The sequence below is a fragment of the Grus americana genome, chromosome 3 (assembly GCF_028858705.1).
Source record: "Grus americana isolate bGruAme1 chromosome 3, bGruAme1.mat, whole genome shotgun sequence".
In the NCBI taxonomy this organism is placed as follows: Eukaryota; Metazoa; Chordata; class Aves; order Gruiformes; family Gruidae; genus Grus; species Grus americana.
Genome location: NC_072854.1, coordinates 93,414,215 through 93,438,952, shown reverse-complemented (window position 1 = coordinate 93,438,952; position 24,738 = coordinate 93,414,215). Strand labels below are relative to the sequence as shown.

Genomic DNA, 24,738 nt, shown 5'->3' with positions numbered 1-24,738 from the left:
TGGGGTAACCATAATTACCTGTACACTTACGTAGTGTATGCTATTACAGGCTGGGTATAGTGAGATAAGATTAGTTACTCTGCAGAGAAAAAGTTAAGTGCATAATGGTTTTACTGTACATGGTCATTACTGTTTCTGGTACATCATTTGTCAAAAAACTACATACTGTACACTAAAACTATACCTTCACCAATCATATTTAGCACTGTATAAAAGTATTTCATAAAATATTTTTTGTTTATTTTTTAAGATAATAATTTAGGGATTCAAAATTTAAAAATATATAGTGACATTCTGAGCTAAAAAGGGAGTACAAATTGCAGGACAGGGTAGTTGCACGAATAACTATATTTTAGTTAACTTGGTTAATTTCTGTAAATGACAAAGTAGTAGTTACATGTAAAGTAAACAGTAGTCACATATGTTAAAATATATCAGGTGTTTATTACCTAATATATATTTCATTTTTTCTGACAATTTTATGTGCTTAAGACCTTTTAAGATTTTAGTGGTAGTAAGCAAAGTGCAGAATAATCTAACTTCCTCAAGTTTTTGAAAGCATGTATTTAATAAGAATATTAAAAAGAATGTATAGGGGTTTGTACTTTAAAAGGGTTATATTATGCATAATTTCCTGTTGAACTCCACAGTGAATCATCAAGGTTTTAAGCACCATACAAAGGCAAATGCCAGTTTTCTATGCTTGGGTAAATATTAGCACTCTGTGCTGATATTCTCCCAAGTGTATAAGATGGACAAGAATAGCGTTGAAGAAATGTGTCATTTTAGAAGAGTAAACAAAAGATTAATTAGCTTTGTAAAGCATGCAGATTGTTTTGGAACAGTATTGTTATCCATATTCCTGCAAATTCTGCCTAGCAAATTCTGTGTTAATGACTTTATGTTATCAGTTCAATGGAAGGAATAAAAACAGAATGATGGCATTCAGGTAATAGAAGTTATGAAAAATGTGCAACAGGCTTGTTGATAGTACTTGAAAAATGAGACATGAAATTGTATTTGAGCTTTAGGGCAAAGTGAATGATAAAAATTTTTAAAATTGCTAATTACATCTAATCATTGCATGATTAGCTTTGGAATCCCAGCTCTTGAAGTCAATGTTTTATGTGTAGCCATCCTTTGTATATTCTGTAGACCATTAAATTTTCACCTTAATACTTCATCATTTCATTAGAGTCTGCTAGATGAGAAGGGAAAAGGCTGTCACAAAAAATCACTACTACTCTGGAAATAAAATCCTGACAAATGTGTGAATGTAGTTAATATATCTTATATGCCTATGTATATGCATATACATTCATATATAGAATGACATAATTATTTATGTATGCATATGTATCATATTTCTAATAGGTACCGATATTTATACATCAACTAAATTTGGTCTTGAAATCCCATTGAACCTTTTTCACAGAAAAAAACCCCAGTTTTCATAATGTTTAGTTGTAATGATATTACATGTAGCCCATAGAAGATGTCATTTGATATACTTTAATGCTTCATACACAATATGGCATAGTTTACAATTGTAACTTGTTTTGCTTAAGCAAAGCTCACTGTTTTAAGTTTGTGACACTGTAGCTGAAAAACAGCACATGCAGATGCATTTGAAGAATCTTATTTATTAAAATGCAAAAATTTAATATTGGCAATAAATTTAATATTGGCAATTGAATTCTGGTTGTAGCTGTAGAGTTCCATGTTTATACAAAGAAATTAAGATTGCTTTCAAACATGTAAAAACTATAAAACTATTGCTATAAAATATAGCTGGTAGAAGACTATTTGAATCCTTACTGCCATCTCTTGTTTTCATAAAAGATTTGCAGGACTGTTCAAATTAGGAATTTTTTTTCTGGAGCTCTTCATTTACTCTGAGGTTGTGCAAGATGCTTTTTCCTGTAACAGGTTCTCTGTTGTACAGTGTATTTGTAATTTATATAACTCCATGATACTGTATCAAACCAATTTAATTTAGTGTTAACCTACCAGTACAAACACACCCTAACTAGTTTGTATTATTTATTAAGAACTAAGAATTTTCTTGGCGCTGAACGGTAACACAAAAATAAAGACTAGAGTCTATAGAACCATTACTCATAGATTAAGTCGGTACGACCAATAAGTCCAAACTACAGCAGATCATGGTCTTGCATGTGAAGGCAATCAAAAATTAATGTTTTTTTACCTTAAAATGACAGTCTTTAAACTGCAGTAGTTGAGGAGCTATTTCTCAGAGAGCTCAGAGACAACCATTAATCAGGAGTGATGTGGCTGGGAGAAAATGTAATCTAAAATGCCAGCCAGCATAAGTGATTCCCCATTTTTGTGTGAAGATTCTTTATAGCCCTCTTTGGTAGGGGAAATGTATAATATTTAGTATGATGCTGGCTGACTTTAAAAAACAAAAACCTCCACACACACACAAAACCCCACAAAAAACCCAAAACCCAAACAAAAACCAGCTTATGCTCCAGAAAGATGCAGTTTATTTGAACTGTAGATTAAGTGAACTCAATTCCATAAAAAGGAAGACACTTTAAGCTATGAGCCAATTAACTTCAAACATCAATGATGATACCTATATCAATATATATTAGTAACATGCAGAACTGTTATGTTCCATGGGGTCAGTGTAAAATATTTTAATTTTTAAAAAAAAATCTATAACTGAATATTGGTTAACTACCTCAAATGAGTTTACACTCTAAACCAACTAGTATAATAATTCCTGTGCTGCTTAATGAAGAAGAAAAAAAAGTCTAAAGGAATAATTTTCAATATACAGGAAATATATGTTATTCAGTCTGATATTTTTGTTGCAAATACACCTGTTGCCTCTCTCCAGGCTCAACAGCATTAATGTCAACCCTTCGTCTTTTCAATGACTGTACCAACCATGTCATCTAGAAACTGGCCACTGTCTTCAAGAACTATATTTTTAGTGTTCTGAGAATTACCAGTGTAATTTCTAAGGCTAATAATAATAATCGCTCACTCTTTTCATATGAAATACATTCTTTCAAAATGAAGAGTGTTCAGTGTGTTACTAGTGAATACTAAAGATTAGGAGAATCTTAAGGTTTGTAAATTTTAGCTTTTCTGTTTGTTAATGGGGAGACAGCTGACAGCTGTTCTGAATAATTTCTTCAAAGATTTTGTTCATTACAGTTCAAACAAATTATACTTTACATGTGTAAAATAACTTCAGCATATATTTTATATTGTCTATTCCCATCCAGATTTTATGTTGATTTGTTTCCTGAAAACCAGTGGGAGTAAGTCAGTGAAACTTTTCTAAGGTGACTTTTCTAAAGGCATCAAATGAGTAAATTAATTCAGTTCAGATTATTGCTGTGCTGTTCAAGGCAACTTTATTTTGAATATCAAAGTATTATTTAACTAAGAATTTTTTGTGAGATTATTGCAGTTGCCTACAAATTCTAACAGATCTTATGTTTCTTTTGTACATGAACCACCCATCTCATTTTTTCAGTTGTAACTCCTTGTTCTACATGGTGTGGTGGGTGGGGGAGAGAGCTGGTGCAGGGTTCTTTCTGCTGAATCTCAGCTGGAAAGGCCCAACAACAAATGGCTTAATAAGGTAACTGCCTTAATAAGACAGGATGAGAGGACGACTATAGATGGCAAGTAAATCTTACATCTCATCAGATGCTGAGCACCCCACGTTTGGGCAGCATCGGATGGAGCCCGAATGGATTTCCCCACGGCGTGCTGCACAGCACGGATCCTGTCTGTGGAGAGAAGCTTTCCCCTTTGGTCATTTGAGCTATTATATAATGTCCTTACAAGAAAACAGCTCCATTCTGAAGGGTGTGCTCATGAGAACTTAGAGCATTTTTTGATTACAGCAAGGCCATGCAGGTGGTGTGATGACCAGGTAGGAGCTGCCTGCAGGCTCTTCTCTTATATTGACCTGGCTGAATTTATCCTGCAGCCAAGGGGTCTGTGTGGCATGATGCAGCCCTGAATGCCATGCTGCTGTGCCTGCTCAGCTTAACTGCTACGTGGATCACTAACTCCTAAATGTGCAGCAGTCTCTCAGTCAGTATCAATAGAGTCCCACAAAGTGGAGAGCAAGCAAACTGTGCTTTTCTTGTCTCACATGTAGAATTCATCAGAGACAGTGGGAAGGATTTCCTGTCACCGTATGGTGTGTCAGGAGAACAGCCTGCACCAACATTTATTCATCTCATAGTTTTGTCATGTCTCACAAGCTAAGGAGATTATGCTCTAGTTCTATACTTGGATGGAAAAATCAAATCTCTGCGCTATTGAAAGCTATGCTGGTGCCTGAATAACTTGTAACCTTGTCTCTTGAGTCAGTGTTGACTTTGTCCTCTGATGTGGTATTCAGGGAGCTATACTTCTGAAAGATAATTTTTTTTGGATGATGTATAAAATGATGATCTTGGCCATTCTTTCTTAAAACCTAAAGCTCCTTGCAACTTTACACAAAGATTAGCTATAGTTATCCTTTAGTTTATTCTGTTCTTCTGGACAGACTCCAAGATGTACGCTTGCTGCTTTTCTGTTTTATCCTTTTCCTAAATTTATTATTTGCTGTATAGTCTCCTCCTCGTGCTGAAGTAGTATCACTATATTCTGCTAATGTATTGTCATAGAAGGTATGTATCCTCATATATGATTTGCTTACATCATTATGATTAATTTTTAAATGTTTATGAAGTTTTTGAGATTATTTTAGATTTCTTCAATTCTAAGCCCTAGACACAGATATAATCGTAGGAAACTTCATTTTTGAAACTGTAATTTTTTTTCCGAAATATTTTAAGTTTTTTTATTTATATTACACAAGTTAATGAGATGGTATTAATTAATCAAAGGAAGCTTTAACTTCATTGTTTGCCAGTTACAGGAATTTGATAAAGGAAAGCATTCAATGTATAAGGCTTTCTTGCAGTAACGGCAGATCAGTTGATGCAGGAAAGGGCCTGAGTCAATAACAGTATAAAAAAGGCTGACCCATCCTACAGTTTTCCTAGTCAGCTATGAATTCCATCCATTAAGCCAAATGGAAAAGATTCTTTGTTTATAAAGAAAACAAAACCTTGTCTCTGCCTTCTTTCAGTCATTATGGATAACTTAACAGAGCTTTTCCACTTCAACATCCAAGTTAGGGCTATGAAATTTCACTAATATAGAGAATGTTCTATAGAAATCTTTTATCATATTATACAGTAATTTTATAGGACTATAAAATAAATAATTTTGTTGTCATTTTGGAACATGTCTTTATGAGAAAGTTTTGAGATGCCTCTCAAGGTGTGCAAATTTAGACTTTCATCTGGAAATCCTCCTAGTATCTGCAAGGCCACTGTATAGGAGACTGTCACTGGTTTGTCATGTCCCCATGGTCTCCTTTCTGATATAATAATCCTCCGGAGCTTTTCGTCCAGACTAATGTCTTCGTTGTCTAGAAATTATTTATAACCATTGCTCAAAATGTAGTCTGAAAACATCCTTAAAATTTTAAATACCATGCCAAGTGTGCATAGTAAAACAACATTGTTTTCCTAAACTATGAAACGATGTAGATGATGCTCACCATGCAATTTCAAAATATTAAAATTAGTCAAAGCATCATACTGTAATCAGAACCATTCTGGGCTTTAGCGTGTGATGCATGCACAGATGGAAGTGCAGACAGAATACAACTTGACGTTATCAAAACATTGTTATGTAAGAGCAGAATCATGCTTTTGGGTTTGTACTCTGAATGGGGGAAGCAGAGTTTTGTCTCTGCTAGTGTTCTCTTACCCAGCTGCACAAAAATAAGGCTATAAGTGAGAGGCAATCATATTTGGAAAAACAGTTGTTATGACTACTAAAGGAGCATTGTGTGTACTTTTACATGAATTTTTATCTTGAAAATAGTGAGTGTGTTGTAATGTGTTGAAATTATTTCTGTGTATCCATTCCAATGTTTTGACCAGCAGAGGGTGAACTACTTCCCTAATACTTAAGAATAATACTATATAATGCTGCTGAGCTGCTCAATTTGATTCTGTTAGTTTTGGGGGAAAAAAGACAAGCAAAGCAGGACAAAACCCAACCTGTGTGGTTTTGAAGCAGCTTGGAGTAATTAACATGCAAGAACTACTTAGAGATAAAAATTCAAGCCCCATACTCCCTCTTGTGGTTAACCTTGAAGAATATGGAAATATATATATACACACATGCACACATATAGATTTACCTATATGTGTATATACACATAGAAAGTATTATCTGTACTTATAGGGCAACCCCCCCCCCCCCCCCAAAACCTCTGTTTTAAAAAAACAAAACAAAACAGAAACTTCTAACTTTTAAAAGAGTTCTAATTTGCTTGTTTTAAGTTGTCTTAGAACATGTAATTCACCCTGAACATGTCGTTCGTCCTCAGAATTAGTGTACTTCAGTTTTAAGTCTTCACTCTGGGAGTTTTCCAAATCCAGTGATGCAACTACTTGGCTTCCATGTTGGATACTGTAGAATGTCCTAACTGAGGAGAGCCTAATGGCTACTCAGTAAAGCCAATAAAGTTTAACTCTCAGTAACCTGATCAAAAGAAGAAAATATTATGTAAAAGGGCTATTTAGAGAAGTGAAAAGGAGTTTCAGTAATATTTAGTAGCTCTCTTGGAGCTTTTTCTCATATCCTTGCTACTTCCATCTAACTTCCTTCTTCTGAACTTTAAAGCTTAAAGAAGTACAACTAAAAGCATTTCTAACCTCAGTGAAAATAAATAGAATCATTCTGTTCGCTTGCTTTTAATTAAAGAAAGGGATCATTTACATTTGTAGTTATTACCATTTGAGAAGAATGAAAAGAGAAATAATCTTGACAAATGCAAAGTTATTAGAAATATGTTGGCTTATAGATGTGTTGATTCTGAAACATTCCATGCCTATTTGTTCATCAAGATTATGGTATGCTCCATGTATCATTTGTGCTTAAATAGCTGTGGTAATGGCAAACAAACTCCTACTTATTATTTGTTTATGATGATCCATCTAACCTCTTGCTCTTGAGATTTTACTATATCTCATTAAAAAAAAAATCCCAAAGCTTTCTCTACTAGTTATATGTTGTATCTATTCCTTTTCTCTGTGGAGAGTATTTATAATAATATTTATGATAAAGGTGTAAAAAGGAGGTGACAGAGTAAAAAAAAAAAGTACTTCCTTTAATGTGCATCACTTACTTGTCATGATTTTAGTTCTTTTATTATGATTGGGTTTGAGTTTTAGATGTCACCTTTTAGGTGCAATCAAAATGAAAGTATGGAACAAAGATTGCCTTACAACAATTCTAGTTTTCTTTTTTTGTTTGTTTTTTCCACGTAGAAAAGTGACAATAATGGAAGACCCTGATCAGAACATTCATCTGAAAAACTTGTCTCTTCAGCAAGCAACCAATGAAGAGGAAGCCTTAAACTTACTCTTCTTGGGAGATACCAACAGAATGATTGCTGAGGTGAGAATTGCTGATACACATCTTTTTTACCACCACCAGAGTTTAAAATGGTCATAAACTTCTCCACATAAGATGTATGTTTTGGAAGTCCTTGGAGATACACAGAAAGAAGATACTTACTCATTTATTTCCACAATGAAATTAAATAAGCATTTCTCTGATTATAGGTTTCACTTTGCAAAAAGCTTTCTGTTTTTCCTTAGTGAATCTGATTGGTGGCTGTTGATGTCATAACTTACTGCAATTAAAATAAGTAAGAAAAAAAAAATTCTTATAAACCATAGACTGACTTTTGAATGTGGCATGTATCAACATACATACACATTTTTCAAAGACTGGAAAACATGGCCTTACAAAACATTGTCAAACATTCCTACAGAAGTACTAAATTACCTTTGAAGTAGTTACAGTAGGAGTTAGCAGTTCCCTCTTTTTTCTTCTTATTGCATAAACATGTGGTGTTATGTGTAAAAAAACCCCCCCAACCAAACAAAAAAACACCTCAAAAAACCCCAAACCCCAAATGGTAGTGTAAAGCTCAGGCAAAATAAGTATTTGCCAATATGGAAAGACAAGGCTGTTTTTACTGATTCTGGAAAATTCAAATGAAATATTTCCATATCCAAGTAATAAAATCTGTAGGGTTGTTTTTGTTTTTTTTTTTTTCCTTATCTTCTTACTTGGAAATGGAATGTAAATGTGTAAAGTGTATTGTATAACGTGAGCACTGCCAATGTGTTTCTGCCACAAAACAGCTAATTCTATTTTATAAATTTGTGGGTTTTCTTCCTTTGTCTGACCAGAAATGTATATAATAAATCAATGAAGAGAAAGACATTTAAAGTATATGAAATAGTCGGGTAGCTCTCTGTTCCTGCTGGCTGACCACGTACACCTGGACACAGGGGAAGAAGTGTTTGATTACAAAATGTAAATAGGCAAAAACCCAATTTGTTCTCTCTTTCTCAAGGGAGACTATTTCAGCAGTGACATTCTGAGAGGCAAAAATATGTTAAGGCAAGAGATAATCAAGGTGTACTGAGGGACTGTTAGTAAATATGAATGTTGAGGCAAGGAACCATTTGATGATATTGAAATGGAAAAATTGATACCATTTAGAGGAGAGAAACTTGAAAAAGTGTAACAGAGGAGAGAAAAAGGTGACATTGAGTTCAGAAGCCTGAAAAGCTATCATGATAGTTGGTTATGAAAACAGAAAAAGAAAGTTCATTGCATGGAGAAAGATCTTCAGAAAATCTCTGATTGGTTTAGAGGAGCTATGTATGAAAATGAGACAGAATATTTAAAAAATTATGTGCTGCTGGCTGACAAGGTCACAAATCACCAATTGTAAAGGGCAATTGACTTATATATTTTGAAAATGTTGCCTAAAGAGAAAATATATCCCAAACACTGAAAGTCATGAAAAAATAGCAGGGCTAATGAAGATGCTAAGTCATTAAAGGTCAAGATGACATAATGCTTAGTAAAACTAAAAGAATATTCTTAATGGGTCAGACTAAAGATATGTCTGGTCCTGTCTCCTATTTTGAGCAATGGCCAATAGCAAATATATAGAGATGAGTAAAAGATAAACCAAGTAAATAATGCTATTTTGAAAAAAAATCTCCTAATCTTCATTAGTTTGTGTTTCAAATTATTTATAGATAACTTTTGTTGCATTTTTTCTTTACATGAATTTGCCCAGATGCTTTTTTTTAACCTCAGTAAATTTTTATCATAAATAGTGTGTGACACAAAGTTCTGTAATTTAACTGTGTCGTGTGAAGAAAAATCTCCTTTAGCTTATTTTTTAACCTACAACTTGGTAGTTTTATTTGGAACATACTAGTACTTGTGAGAAAACAGAAGAATAGGCATGAGAATGTGTGAGACTTCAGTAGTAGAGAATTCACTAAACTGAGTGGCTTGCGTTAGCAAATGCTATGCCATTGTCACTTTTGCTTCTTTTGCCACAGCAAGAGTTCTTTGTTGTATAAACACTATGAAGTTACCGTTTCGTTGGTCTTTAATGAAGAGTACTTAAACCAACCAACCAAAAAAACCAGAGAGTACTTGCTTGGAATAACTACCACCCATTGCAACAATATTTACTTTGCTTAGTCTGAAGGCTAATATGATTCCAAAAACCTCAAATGAGATGGATTTCATTGCAGAAGTTTTATTTCTGTAGTTATCTCATACATTGTTCCTTTGCAATTGCAGTAGGTACGTTGCAGTACAGTTCAGTGGGCTTACTGAGTGCTGCTTCCTCTTAGGCATCACAGAATCTATCAGCCCTCATCATTTGGCATTTTTGGCTTTAAGTGACTGTGGTACTTTATATGATGACTTCACAGAATGAGAAAATAGTGTTTGCAGAAATGAGAGATTAATGTAGAGGCCTACGGAAGAGGACTCATGACACCAACCATAACTTCTTCCTCAGAGATCCATGTTTTTAAACCTTAATTAAATTATGATAACACTTCTTGACCTCAGAAAAGATTAGGACCCTATTTAAGTAAACTTTAAAGGACACAAGATGAGTATATTTAAATACAAACAAAAGTAAAAGAAATGCTTGATTCATCTTTTTTAATGATGAGGAGTTTGTCTATGGAAAAACTAAGATGACTGTCACAGATCACATATGAAATATGTGGCAGAACTGCAGCCTCTAAAATTGCAATCTAATGCTTTACCCCTGAGAACTCTTCTTTGAAGAGTTGCAGGACCATTTTGAAAATAAGAATGACAATTTAGTTTCTTCAGAATGCCTCTGCTAGTGGAGCCTTAACTTGTGATTTGAGGGCTACATTTTGCCCTCACCACTGACTGTGCTAAAAAGAAGCAATCATAATATTAAAAGTATTCTATAGGCTACATTTATTCATTCATTAAATGTCAGAACCTAAAGGAATGTTTTTAACCAAATACTCCTTTCCCACACATAACTATATAGCTCATGAGAAGGGAAAAAGAGGAAGCTGATCTAATTTGTGCAGTTTTGGTTTATAGGTCAGTATAGGACTGATCCTTTGCTCTGGTTTTGACATGTACTACAAGTTGTGGAAATGGTAAGATAGGAGACATCTGTGCACAAATACTTCAAAATGTAAAAATCCAAACAGGAAGTTTTCATGTCTTATATTTTGCCAGGGAGAAATGGGCAGAGAACAAACCCAAACCCCTAATTGTTTTGCTGGCAGCTCTTCCAACTGTAAGGGCTATAGTCTTGTTTGTTTGTTTTTTGCATAAGATGTAGGGGTTTTGTTATATTTGAACGCATAAGAATCTCAGTAACAGGTTACAAACAAAATCAGAATTTATTTTTTATATTTTAATTTTTAAAGCCAACTTTATGACTTAGGTATCTCAAATACATGCAAATAAAGGATTCCGAAATCTAATTTGCACATATGGCACAGGTAGTAGCAGCAGCAGTATCTCAAAAAAATCTCATGTACAGAAATAAGTGTTTGAGCATTTAGATAGCATTCACAGTTTTATTTGGGTAGATACACTATTAACATGTCTTGAGCTGAAGTAGTCTTTTCTAAATTATTGTGATTTTTCTAAATTCTTGTGATGGGAATCTCTTGTGATTGCTGTCCTTTGAAACAATATGCCTGAACCTCTGTGATGTAGAGAATTCTTAGTAGTTTTTTAGTATTTCTTTTAAAATAGCAGAGTAAAGTAGACCCAGTACCCTCCCAAGGGCATGCATCAATTTCAAAACTGTGAAATCATTATGTGAGATTGATATGTCTGAACACTCCAGTTACATGTACATTTAGCATTTGTTTCTTCCTCTAAAGAAAAATTACTTCATTTTAATGAGGAAGGAAACATTTTAGTGCATAGTTTTATGCCTATAATACTCCATTGTTTAAATTTGGAAGACAGTGCATACTACACACTATTTGTTCCATCATTTAAAATGTTTGGAGTATGCGTGGGGCAAGCAGTAAGCTTTTAGCAATGTTTAAATACGTTTATTTCAATAAAGAATGAAACATTTAAACATTCAAAGATGGTTGTGGGGACTGACTGGTGACCTCTGAATTGGACTTGTTCCCTTCTTATTTATTTTTATTGTCCATTAGTATTCTCTTGAATATATTTAGAAAGCCACTGGTAGTGTTTGAACGTGTGTTTTTTCTTGGATGAAATATGAAAAATAGGATTTGAATGTGTGAACGCGTGAGATTAAATGACTTTTTTTGCCAAGAAGGCATGTTATCCATGGTAGAGCTACATTCCAGAATGAATTACAACTTTCTGCTTTCCTAGGTTCCTCATTGGTGTCAATTGTTAATTTATTTTCACTCTGACAAAGCTGTTCTATGGTATCATCAGTGCCAAATGGCATCATCATTTCAGCACAGGTGTTTTCATTTCCATGTGTGGTAAAACAATCACTGGTCATATGTACTACTTTGAATAGTCCTTAAAGTGCTTTGGGATTTATATGGATAAAAGGCACTGTATAACATAAAGTTTAATAATAATCTCCTTAGGGAATATTAATTACTTTAAAAGTTACCTTGGTTACCATGGTCTAACTGTGAAACTGTACCTGTAGTAAATACAGAAAGATAAAGCATTGCTTCTAGAAATCAGGCAAGTGTCAGATTGCACCTATTCTGATCCTTATATTTTCATAGCAATAACTTTGCAATTTGAACTGTGTCATGAGTACCTAAGTACACCTGAAGAGCCCCTTCATTTGTACCATATTAATCAGAAAGGAAGCTAAAGATATATTAAGGTCTCACTCATCTACCAGATATAAAGGCAGGAACCTCCTATTCTTCACCTTACATACTCTTCAATATAGCATGGTTCTATTGGAACAGGTAGAGTTTATATTAATTAGACAGATGTATCCACTGTTTTTCAACAAAGAATATCTGCTCCTTCAGCCTGCAGAGACTTAGATGTTCTGTGCAATAAAAGAACAATGTGAAAACACCAGAATATTCTAAGGATGAATTTCAACCTGTGAAAGAAACTGCGTTAAATTGCCTTGTGATCATTCTTATAGGACACAATGGCTCTTTTCTTACCACCTGAACTGTGAAATGACTAAAGCTGTCAGAACTTCTTCCTACAGGTATCCATCTGATTGTAACTTGAGATTGGAGAAAATCAATCTGATATCTGCCTTGGATGCTATCAGTGTTTTTCTCTTTTCCCTAGCCCTGCTTCAAAAAGTTCAAAAGTGAAAAAAACTTAAGAATGAAAAGAAACCCTCCTTAAAACAAAATTGTGTACCTTTTCACTGAGACTTTCTCTTAAAAAAAAAAAAAAAAAAAAAAAAAGGAAGCATTCAGAATCAGCCTTTCTTCATTTATGCCTTGGCTAGTCACTAATTCACTTGTACAAGAAAATCGTGGTGGTCTGATGTCTTAAGTATTTTGATTTGGAGAAGAAGAGATTCCACTGGAACTGTTTAAACTGCCAAGTGGAGATGGTCTGCAATATGGGCTGAACGACTGCATTTATCACATGTGAAATCTTTTGTCCCAGCTGTCCTGAACTCTTTTCTGTATTTTCTCTGTCTGAATGTGTTTGGCAGCCATAATCAACACATTATTCTTCAAGATAGTAGCAGCTTCTTTTGGTCAAATGATGATTTTCAAACAGCCTTTCACATGTTTTTTCCTACTTAACAAACTTTCTCCTTCTTAGGTCCTCAGTTATTAAGAACTCTATTTAGACCATTAGCATCCTGTTTCTGGCTATTCTTAGTGAAAACAACATTTTTAATAGCAGCTGCAACAAATAATGGATTTGGGAAATACATAAATTCTTGTATAGGGAGGAACTCCTGCACTGTTTTGTTGCTTTAAAATAGATAACAATTAGGTTAAGATGGATAAATTAGGCTTCAGCAAGTTTTTAGACCTTTCATGATCTTATATTCCTTTCAAGAAGCATCTGATTCATATGTTTGTGTCAATATGGCTGTGCTGCAGGTTCTCATTGAAGTAGAAACTACTTTCTTGCAACTGTTTTGTGAATGTATGTAATGGTTTAAGTCACAAAGCTTCTATACGGTTTCTTTAATTTCAGCAAGCACAGGTATATCCTGGTCCTAGAGAAAAAGGAGACTGGGTTGTATGGCTTGAAGTATCTCTTGTATGTATTTTCCAGCATCAAACAAAACACTGATGCTTTACCAAAACATGATCTTGAAAGATACGTTATTGAATTCCTCTTTTACCATGCCACAAATGGGCAGCAACAGATGACCTGGCATTAATTCCTTTGTAGTGTTCATGTGATATCACCAAGCATCTGAAGTCTGCTTATGTGGTTTATGATGTCACAGAATTCCTGGAAAAAATTATTTCTTTGTAAGTAACTGCAGCTCATCAGTTGTTCTATATATATAACCTTCACAATAGCAACCATCTGCTAAGAGCCAGGCCACTCCTCTCTTTCTTTTTTTTTCCTTCATCACATCAAATTAGTGTGAGGATGATTTCATATACATATGGTTTGAATACTGCTAACAAAGCCAAACTGAACTCTGAAAGCCACTAAAGGAACTTTTTAGTAGGTTCTGAGACACAGTCCAGAATGTTTTGTTTGTTTGTTTAAGTTTACAAACTTTCAGAACAGCTGAATTGTGATACTCTGAAGTTGCATATGTAAGATAGGAAAAAAAAAACCAAAACCACCCAACCCCAAAACAAAAAACACCCCACTTATTTTTGGACTGAAGATGCTGACAAGCTGTCATTTCTGTTGCTGTGTGCTCTGTATCTACTTGTGTGGTAAAAGTAGCAAAGTGTGGGGGATTATGACTGCAATTAACATTTCATGATCACATCCCATTTAACAGTTTAAATTTTTATTGCCTTCAGCTTCCTAAAAGAGTTCTAATAGAGCTTTCTATATATGGGAACAAAGTGGAGATAGAATCCTACTGTAAAAATGAGTATTCGTGTATTGAATAAAGCATGGTTCTACTCTGAAGAAGGACTTTATAAAAGTAGCAGTTTAGGATTCAAGGCAATGACTTCCAAATCAGCTTCACTCATTTTACACGAAAAAAGTAGTTGTGGAGAGAAAAGCAGTGGAATTTCTAATGAGCAGCCCAGCAGAATCTGCTTGGGACGTGGAAAAACAAGCTGTGGCTAGTGTTGCTATAAAGACCTAATAAGCCAAATATGGCCCAGAGCTTTTGGAATTGAGAGTCCCAAAATTATTTTCTTTTATGCTTTAATTTTTTGGGTTTTTGCCTCCATTGGGGCTAAACAGGTGTGACTAAAAGCTTGCATAGTGAAGTTTAAGTTTGATTAAGAATGTTGATATAATAATATGCTGATTTTTTTTTTTCTCCTTTCATAGCAACCTTTACTTTGTGCTTCCATAGCTAGACCTGTATTGGTAGTCGATCTGGCTTAGACTTGGCTGCAGTATAGTGTGACCGATGACACAGCTGTAGTGCAAAATGGCCTCAAATATCAGTTATGTTGAGGAGATTATCTGTAAATATTAATTCGGTTGTGGATTTTGAGCTGGAAAAATGAAATAGCCAGTCTTGCTTCACAGAGCTGCAAGTAGTGAAATCATAGCTCTCCTAGTAAAATACGTGAAGCTGGCTCTGATTGTTCATGGAGTCAGAATTGCTGAATAAAGTACATTTTAACAGCATATAACTTTTTCTTAGTATAACTGCATTTTAAATATGTTTGGGAGTATTTTCTTGCTTTTCAAAGCTTGACAGAGCTGTACCTTTCCCTGAGTCTGTTTGTTTTCATTCCCATGCTACAAGTCACTTCAGCTTGGCCTCTGAAGACAGTGTATCATGTGGCTGCACTCTGATGCTCCTTTCACGGGATTGTGAAATGATCCTTAGAAACCAGGCAGTTAAGCAAAGCCAGTGGCTTGACTATATCATTCCAAAATTCCTCATCTGTATAAACTAAATGATCAAAACTCTTCTCCCTTTCCCGCTGAGCTTGGCTTTATTAGGTAAAACAGCCCAAAACAAAATAGTGCTAAGGCTTTAATTTCATTACAGAATTTTCACCAACAACTACAAGCGGACGCTATTCCTGCACACCACCTACTTGTTCACACACTGTATGCTGCCATTTTCAATTATTCTAGCAGAACTGCTTTCTACTACTGTGCTGTGACTGAATTGGGAAAGTGATCCACGTTAAATATCTATGGTTTGCAGATATTCTTTTCCTTTTTCTTTTTCCTTTTTTTTTTCTTTTTTGAGCTGGATCAGTTCTCAAAACCAGTTCAGTTGTGCTGGCACTATTAAGGCTGGAAAAAAAAAAAAAAAAAGGGAAATTGAAGAGGAGACAATTAAACCAAGAGGTATAGCTGTTCATGTTATTCCTGGTAAAGGAATATTCAGCTTGCAGTCTCTCTGTTGAGAGCCATCCTTTCTGGATTAACACGATACCACCTTCAACACCTGCAATGGACAGGCTACTTTAAAATCTAGAGTGTTTCATACCAAAGCAGACTATGGAGAAAAAAGTGCAATATGCTGGTATATCTAGTCTGAATCATAGGGTATGCCTAGATAAATAATTACTGTAGAATAACAGAGGAACAAAGTATAGACAAAAGATTAATGTATACACTTTAACCAAGATTTTTTTATCATCTTTTTAAACAGCTATAAATAAGTGCAGATTTTGTTGCTAACTAAATATTTATTTATTTATTTATGCCTTGTTTTCTGCACGTATTTATGCCCTGGTAACATACCTGTAATAGTTTATAAATAAAAATACTATTTGTATGATAAACCTTTAATCTCCATATATATTCTAAAGCCTAAACCATTTATAAAATGAGGATAATAAGGAATTCTTTTAGTTTTAAGTTTGCAACAACAGCTTGACATAACTAAACAAAAGAGACTTTAGATGCTTAAAGATTTTTTTATGTTGCTTAAGAAAAGTGCATATGCGATGGCATATGGTCATTTGAAATCTAAAATTAAATATCTGAGAGCTGTTTAAAATTTCTTGTTCTGCATTTCAAATATATTTGGAATACCACTAAAGTCATACTAAAGCTGAGTATCTCTAAAAAATTGACCAAGAATTTCCATGTGTCTAGTTGAGGAAGTATGACAGTAGCTATTTCAAATAATAAACCTTCTATGAAAACTCTATCATGCCATGTAAAATTCTGATATTGATTTTGCCAACTTACTTTTTTTCATAAAAGTAATGAAACTGTGAAAGTCTAAAGCCTTATAGAAAATTCTAGTCTTAGTTACACTGGTAGCTATCTAGCAAAATAACCGTAGAAATGGGCTTACCAATGGAGAAATTGGTAAACTCTTGGAGATCAGGAATTAGTAAGTTTACCTCCGATCAAGGTGCCCTTTTCTAGCAGTATTCCCCAGCATAGCAAGGCCAGCTGCTTTACTGATATACTCACTGTTAGAATATCTTGGAACAAGGATAGTTGCTTGCTTGCTTGCAGTACAGTTTGTGCAGATTAAAGTTATCTGAATGTTTGGCCAGAATGTGAGTGCCGGGTAAAACCTTTTGGGTTCTGCTTGCATATTTATTACAGGTGTAATAACTAAAAAATTAGATAGGTGGTTTCAATTTCCAGATTTTTGAGCTAAAAAAAAGCTAAATTTATTTATTAAATGAACTTTGAGGACTCCTTTCTTTTCATTGTAGACACCAATGAATCAAGCCTCAACTCGATCTCACTGCATTTTCACTATTCACATCTCCAGCAAGGAACCTGGTTCTGCAACTATTCGACGCTCCAAGCTACACTTAGTAGACCTTGCTGGATCAGAGCGTGTTGCAAAGACTGGAGTTGGAGGTCACTTATTGACAGAAGCCAAATATATCAACCTGTCATTACATTACTTGGAGCAGGTAAAATTGGAATAGCATTTCTCCCTTTGTAACGTTCCTGTTTAGTATTGTGCAATGTTTTGGAAATCTTGATTCCAATATTCAGTTAGTCTTAGGAGTGTGTGTTTATTGCAATTTTTTAAAATGTTTGAGTTGGTAGCTCTTAATTTGAAATAAAATATTTTAATTTAGGAAAAGCTTAACAGTTAAACAGTAAGTATATAGTATCTGTAAAGGGTAGCGTTTCAAAAATAATTTTCTTGTTTTATTTAGAATGCTAAAGATATTTAGAAGATTGCAGTTGTATTTCTGCTAAAAATTCTCTTTGTGATCTTCACCTCCTTCCACAGCTGGGATCAGGATGTGTCACTCAAGAATCTTTGAACTAAAGTAATTGATTTTCATTTGGTTCAAGCATTGTAATATTATAAAGCATTAGGCTCTTCTCTTATTTGTTGTTTTATTCCTCTACCAATGTGAATCTTTGATCTCTTTGAGACAAGAGTTACCTTTGTTAATGTATTTATGGAGTAACTACCATAACTAATTTTATACCAATAGCACTTATATTTGCAACTGTAATAATAACAGTAAATCTCCACAAATCTTTGTCATTCAGCTGTTGTTACTGAAAAAGGTTTAGCCTGTTGATTTAAGGTATATTAAAATCCCTATCCTCTTTGCACTGTTGCTTTTTATTTTTTTAATTTATTTTATGTGTTATTTAGTAAAACTTACAGTTGAGGAAATCTCTTAAAACAGAAAATTTTGTAGGTGCCTATGTGAAAATTCTTTAAATTAAGATTAGGAAATATAACTGATTGTCCTGCTTACTGGGAAGAATATTTTTCATTATTGTTTTGTGTGTTTTTCTGTTAACAAGAACAAATGTCTTGGATTTAATTTAATCTGCAGTCAGATATTTTATCTGTCAAAAGAAGCTTAAGGCACAGCAGGTGGCAGTCAGTCATTTACTATTACACTGATTTTAATTTTTTTTAATATCCCCCTTTTGTTTAAATTTTGCCTTGAAATAAAATGTCTGTATTTCAGTTCTACTCATAGGAAGTGATAAAGGTAAGTGATTCTAAAATGGACCTCTTCAGAGTCATACAAATTGTGCTCAGGATCCTTCTTATTTACTGTATGATTTTATCTATTCGTAATGCAACATTGCATGAGCTTCTATGAGGTGGAATTTAATAAACTCTGTAGAGTGTCGAGATACTCAGGTTTGAAGTGCTGTAGAAGCATACAATATTAATGTTTTGTCATGCAACTTTTAACTTCTATTTTAGAATAAATACGGCTAGAGATAAGCACATCGGGTTCTGTCTGGGATTGCATATCATTGATAAAAAAGTTTTCTAATACTAAACAAAAGATCAATGAAGACAGTAAAAAATATCACTTCAGAGCATATCGTAACCACTTGTGAGTTTCAGGTCTTCTGTTATGCGTAACAATATTTCTAAATGTTTCAGTGAAGTTATTAGTGCGTGATTGTACCTGTGTTCTATGCCATTACATTTCATATAGGATGCAATTTTACAAAAACTAGAGACAATATTCCTGACAGTTTCCATGTTTAAAAAAATTAATGAGGTCTTCAAGTGGTTTGTTCGACCCACTTAAAAACTTTCTGCCTTAAATTGTGTTGATTTAAATCGGCATTTTACAGTCCTGGTTCAGTAACATTATTAATGCCTGTTAGGTTTAGACCCACCAGTATTAAAAAAAAAAAAAAGAAAAAAAGACAAACCAACCAAAAAACTTTTTTTTTTTTTTTTTTTTTTTTTAGTATCAGAAGGATAATAACACCTTCTTTTTGACTGTGTAAAAATGGGGCGCTTTTCTGATTATCACGTGTGGTTGACTGTTACAAGATCCAGGTTCAGACCCTGCACTGGTGGTCTCTGTCACTTTGTAAAACAACATAATTTCCCCATCCTTCAGATTTGTCCTGTTTCTATTCCAGATTCTTTGATTGAATTGTAAGGATTGATTTAGTAGTTTAGGTGAGGTTTTACTAAAGGGACTTAAAGCCATCGTCTTCTGAGTTACGTGACTGTCACATGACAGTACAGTGGCTTCTGCATCATGAGAGCCGGTCACATAGCTTTTCAGTGCCAGTGTGGGAGGGTTCAAGTTCTACCTGGGCTACAGACTTCCTGCATGAACTTCAGAAAAAATGAACTTCTCTGTAACACAGTTCCCATTTTTAATGGAAATAATGTATCTTCCTTCTGCTTTTTTCCCCCCATCTTGTCTATTCAGATTGTAGCCTCGGTGTGGCATAGACTGAGAATGTGCTTTTTAATGTATACTCTAGACTACTGTGAGGTTTCTATGCAATATTATAAACTAATAGAGTTATATAACATATTTCCATCTAACAAATTGTAATATATGAGATTGGAAAACCTTGATCCAGGAATGGGTTTCCAGATTCTTTTGCAAGATAGTAATTTTCATATTATGCATTTGTCCCTCTCAGGGCTGCCAGTGTAAGATTTATAGTAGTAAGAAATTTTAACTTTCTGAAGACCGGTAAGAGAAACTAATGCCAACAAAAATGTTGGTACTAAATTTTTTAAAATAACAGTTTTCTTAAGTGCAACATAAACATAATATATGTGGGTGTGTAACATTTTTTAAAGGAAAAACAAGTCCTAATCATTTAGGATAGCTTGAACAACGCATACAGCTACAGTTTTTCATTACAGTGCTTAGCCAGATACCAGTTCAAATCTTTTATATCGCAACAGATCACGGGGTAATCTAGCTTTTTATTTAATAATAATTAGGTCCCATAATGTAAACAGCTGAGAAGGGAAACTGAGAATAGTAGGTGTACCATTTCCTTTTTGGCCAACGCATATATATTCTAAACTGAATTCTTTCTTTCCAGCAGTATATTGTAAGCGTGCACCCTTTTATTTGTGTTTGGATTTTTTAAGACATTTTCTTGGAAATAAATATATTGACCCCTCTAAGAAACATGTGCTTTAAGAATATGTAATTTTAAAAGTATGCTTTAGTAAATGTTAAAGAGGTTTTTACTTCAATACTATCCATACTTTAATTTAGTATGATTATAGAATAAATATGAGGAAGATTTTCAGTAAGTTCATGTGTCTTAGGAAAGTCTGTGGGTTTTAGTTTATTGTGTTCGGTTTCCATGTTGCTGAGAGGTTGTGAAGCTAGGCTATGATAAAATTAAATTTATTTGGTCTTTCAGGTCCAGCTCATACAAAGACATACAAACATGCTGAAATTTAAGTTGAAATTGTTTCAGTCAGTGGGTTTACAGCTAACTGTGTATAAGTGTAGTCTATTTGTATCACAAGTTTAAGTTCCTGAGCAGATTGGCTTTGATCTCTTTCTGTGTCAATCATTAATAGACATGTAAATTTAAAAGCCTTTTCCATTTCTACTATTGTTTCAGGTAATAATTGCCCTTGCAGAGAAAAACCGGTCCCACATTCCTTACCGAAACTCTATGATGACCTCAGTGCTAAGAGACAGCCTGGGAGGAAACTGTATGACTACCATGATAGCAACACTCTCTATAGACAAAAGAAACATAGATGTATGTTATTTCCATCTATTTTCAACAAAAGATGTTTTCACTTCTTAAAGGATCCTGACTTTTATTACAGTTTGCAATTCAATTGTGCATGGTTTCATTGTCATCCTTACCAAGAAAGAAATTTAACTTTGTTTCCAGGAGAACAAAGTCTATCAGTGGAAATTGCAGTAAGATGTAGAGAAATCCTTTAGGAAATGTGCTTTTCTCTAAATAATCTCAAGTCAAGGAGCAGTTGGGAGATGACTTGCACCTAGTAAAGAACCAATATTTTTTAAAAAAAATTAGTTTTGCTGATGAATAAATCTTTGAGTTATGAAAAGGCTTTTCCAAAGGACATATTGGTGAGATCTATAAGTAGATTATGGATCACACTGAAAGCCTTGGCAGAACTTCTGTAGACCTCTGTGGAGTTGGGATCACACTGAGTATGGTAGACAACTGGAGAGTTCACTGGACGGGAGAGGGAATTGGGTGGGGTCATTTGGAATTTTTCAAAATTTTTCAAATATTTTATCTCCATTCACCAATTTCTTGCACTGGAATTCTATGTGGTGATGTTTTCTTCTCTTTGTTTATCAAAATATGTCACGATGTGAATACATAGAAGCCTGCTCAAAGGCATTTATAATCTATCTGTTTCCTGATTTTCCATAACATCAAAGGATTCTAATGTGAATAAACAAGAAAAAGAACTATTAAACCTAAGACTGTTATCTGAAATACAGTGGAAAGCATTATACTAAAACCATACTTTATCTAGTTGAAGATTTTTTTTTTTTCTTTAGAAAATGGTCTTTACTGTTAAATGAAAACAGATTTTTCAGACTTGTAAACATGTAATTATGCAAGCATGATGTCTGGTTACAAACGCAGCTGGATAAGTTTGTTAATGTTTTGTTTGTTCTGGTTTTTTTTTAGGTTGTGTGGGGTAGGCACCCTTTCGTATATCAGTTCATCAGGTGTATCTATCTGACACTGTAATCTAGGTTTCTCTTTTGGGACTATTTAGCCCAAGCAATTACCCAGAGTAGGCTACTGAAAGTTTTCATGTTTGTGCTTTAACGTTATACCATCTACACAACAGATCATCTTCAGTCCTCCCAAAAATAAATAAAAAATCCTTACCCTGCTTCCCAAAATCTGATATGTCTGAGTAAGACTAGGACAGACGTTAAGTCAATTACTAAATGTGAGAAAACGTCAGAATTAGGATAGCTATGTAATTTCGAGTTTTGTGTGACATTATGCATGGTTTTGTTTGGTTTGCTTGTTGGTTTTTTTTTTCCATTGGACAGACATTTCAGTCACAAAGGAAGCACAGGACAGAATTACCCCCCAGTATGAACTAAAGTTCTATAATAAAAGCAGCTTTCTTAAAGCAGCTTTGTCTCTTGCTAGGAAAGCAATGAAGCAGAGAATTCAGAGTAAGAAAGGACACTCTTATGAAGAGGACAAATAGAATATTATCCTAGAGATCTAGATTATATTCCTACTTCTACCAAAGAGTTGGTATACAACTTCTCACATCGCCTACATCAACATTTTCTATGCTAGTTTTGTGGAGTGCTTGAAAGATGATGTTGATTCTGCATTTTAGATATATTTATTATTATAGCCGTGACTGAAGTTGAATGGAAGCTGTTTTGAACAGATCGTATAATGATAATAATCAAATATTTTTTTTGGTACTTTTGACTTCAGCTTCCCTTCTGTTAAGTGTAGTCATTCCACCCACTTGCAGCAAAGCAGTACCTAGAGGGTTAATTGTTTAATTTTTGTGAAGCCCTTAGGCACTATAATGATAAGCATGGCAGAAAAAATTATTAGGAAATTAGTAGCTGTCAGCTTTGATTACAATTTTGATGGCATAAATAGATCGTAAGCTTACATATTGAGCATTGAAGACTGAATTGATTAGCTACTCATTAATTTAACACATGCTTCACACTGAACAAAGTGAAAATGTATGTTATGTGTACTGTACATATAATCGTACTTGATATATCTATAGAGCTTCATTAAAATCATTTTAGCTGATCATCATAGCACAGGAACTGTACAGCAGAGGCAAACATAGAGTCCACCTAAGACTATGTGCAGGTCTCTTAATTGTAAGACCTTCCCTTCCTTCCCTTGAAAACTCTTCATTGATTCTGTGTGTATATATTATGTCTTTAGCAATAAGCACTGGTATCTTTCATCGTGCAATCCTAATTCAGATACAACCCCTCCAAGCACTGAAAGAGACAGAAATCCTGTGGAAAAAAGAGTATGTGATCATATATTTGAATTGGTATTTTCATATGTTGGAGGACTGAAAACTGCAGAATTACTTTGATTCTGAAATACATGCCTGTAACCGTAGTAAAGTTCTCTTAATGTAGGGGCTATGTGTAAATTCTTACATTTTAAATCAAGACTGGCACATCTCAGAAAATCTTATCATCCAGTTTATCAAGCATCATTGGAACTTCTAAGACTAGTGCATGATGTTTTATTCTTTGAGCTAACTGAGAACAATTGCTGGCTTTTTATTCACTGGGTAGATTAAGTTTTCTAGCAGGATCTGATACGGAAGTATTGACTGATCTCAAAGGAGGGAACAGTACTAAGGGATCCTCTGTTTCATTCTGTACCCTAGGTGCATACCCTGTATGCACTGGCTGTCACAGTTTCTTCCAGAAACTCAGTCTTGTGTCATTTTTGGGGCGAGTTGGGTGGGGGTTTTCTCTGCCTTTCTGTTCTCCTGCACCCCATCTTAGCTCATCTGACAGGTTTTTACCTGGTATCATAGTTCTCCTGTATGCTTCCTAGTTTCAGGTCTCCCAGCTTGTTTCTCATTTGTCCTGGACTTCCACTCCTTCACTTCATCTCTTTTCCCAGCTTTTTTAACATACACTTCTCCAGTCTCATTTTCACCAAAAAATTAGTTTTAGTTAATTTTCTCTTTGTCTCATCAATCAAAAGTTTTTACTTTCTGAGTAGTGTGGCTCTCTTATTCTTTAGCGCCAGCTGGGGACTCATTTGAAACACAATTGATCAGGGAATTGACTGGGTCAATAAAATTTGTACTATGATTTGGCAGTTTTATATGACACTATGATTTGGCAGTTTTATATGACACTATGATTTGGCAGTTTTATATGACACTAATTAATATGCCAACTGAATTTACCTTGAATATTGGTTTTTTTGGAATATGGAATGGTAGATTATTTCAGTAAAATATACAAAAAATGGAAATTTAGTTCAATGACTTCATTAGCAATCTTTTCTACTTACCTAGTGTAAAGCTAACTGAAATTTTTCTTTTTTCTTTCTTTTGTTTTCTTCCAGGAATCTATATCAACCTGCAGATTTGCACAGCGAGTTGCTCTTATTAAGAATGAAGCAGTTCTGAATGAAGAAATTGACCCCAGTTTGGTGAGAGTTGTCTGGGGGCAGAGGGAAGGAGATTGCTTGTTTTAAGTTTTAATAATCAATAGCAGTGAAATGGATGTTGAGGATTTTATGCTGAATCATCCCATTACATTGTTTTGAGATGCAAGCTCCAATTTCTTCTATAAAATAACTACTATTTTTATTTTTTCTTTTGGACATAATTATAACTAAATGGACCTTTGTAAAACCTCTAAAGGTTTTCTCAGCTCTTCAGGCATCTGAGGAGCAATGGTCACTTTAATTATCATCTTTGTGTTGCTTCTTTTAGGGTATTAGTTTCTAAATCATAGTCACAGATAATTGGATGTCCCT

At 34.2% G+C, this 24,738-nt stretch overlaps 1 protein-coding gene across 4 annotated transcripts in view; it reads left to right on the top strand.

Moving 5' to 3' along the window:
• The window catches only part of KIF6 (kinesin family member 6), a 175,319-nt gene that overhangs the window by 26,240 nt on the left and 124,341 nt on the right, over window positions 1-24,738 (top strand). For all 4 annotated transcript variants that reach the window (XM_054822544.1, XM_054822543.1, XM_054822542.1 and 1 more), the window contains 4 exons: window positions 7,395-7,524; window positions 17,208-17,414; window positions 20,842-20,985; window positions 24,322-24,408. In XM_054822544.1, coding sequence (XP_054678519.1) covers window positions 7,395-7,524; window positions 17,208-17,414; window positions 20,842-20,985; window positions 24,322-24,408 — 568 coding nt within the window. The remainder of the gene's footprint in view (window positions 1-7,394; window positions 7,525-17,207; window positions 17,415-20,841; window positions 20,986-24,321; window positions 24,409-24,738) is intronic.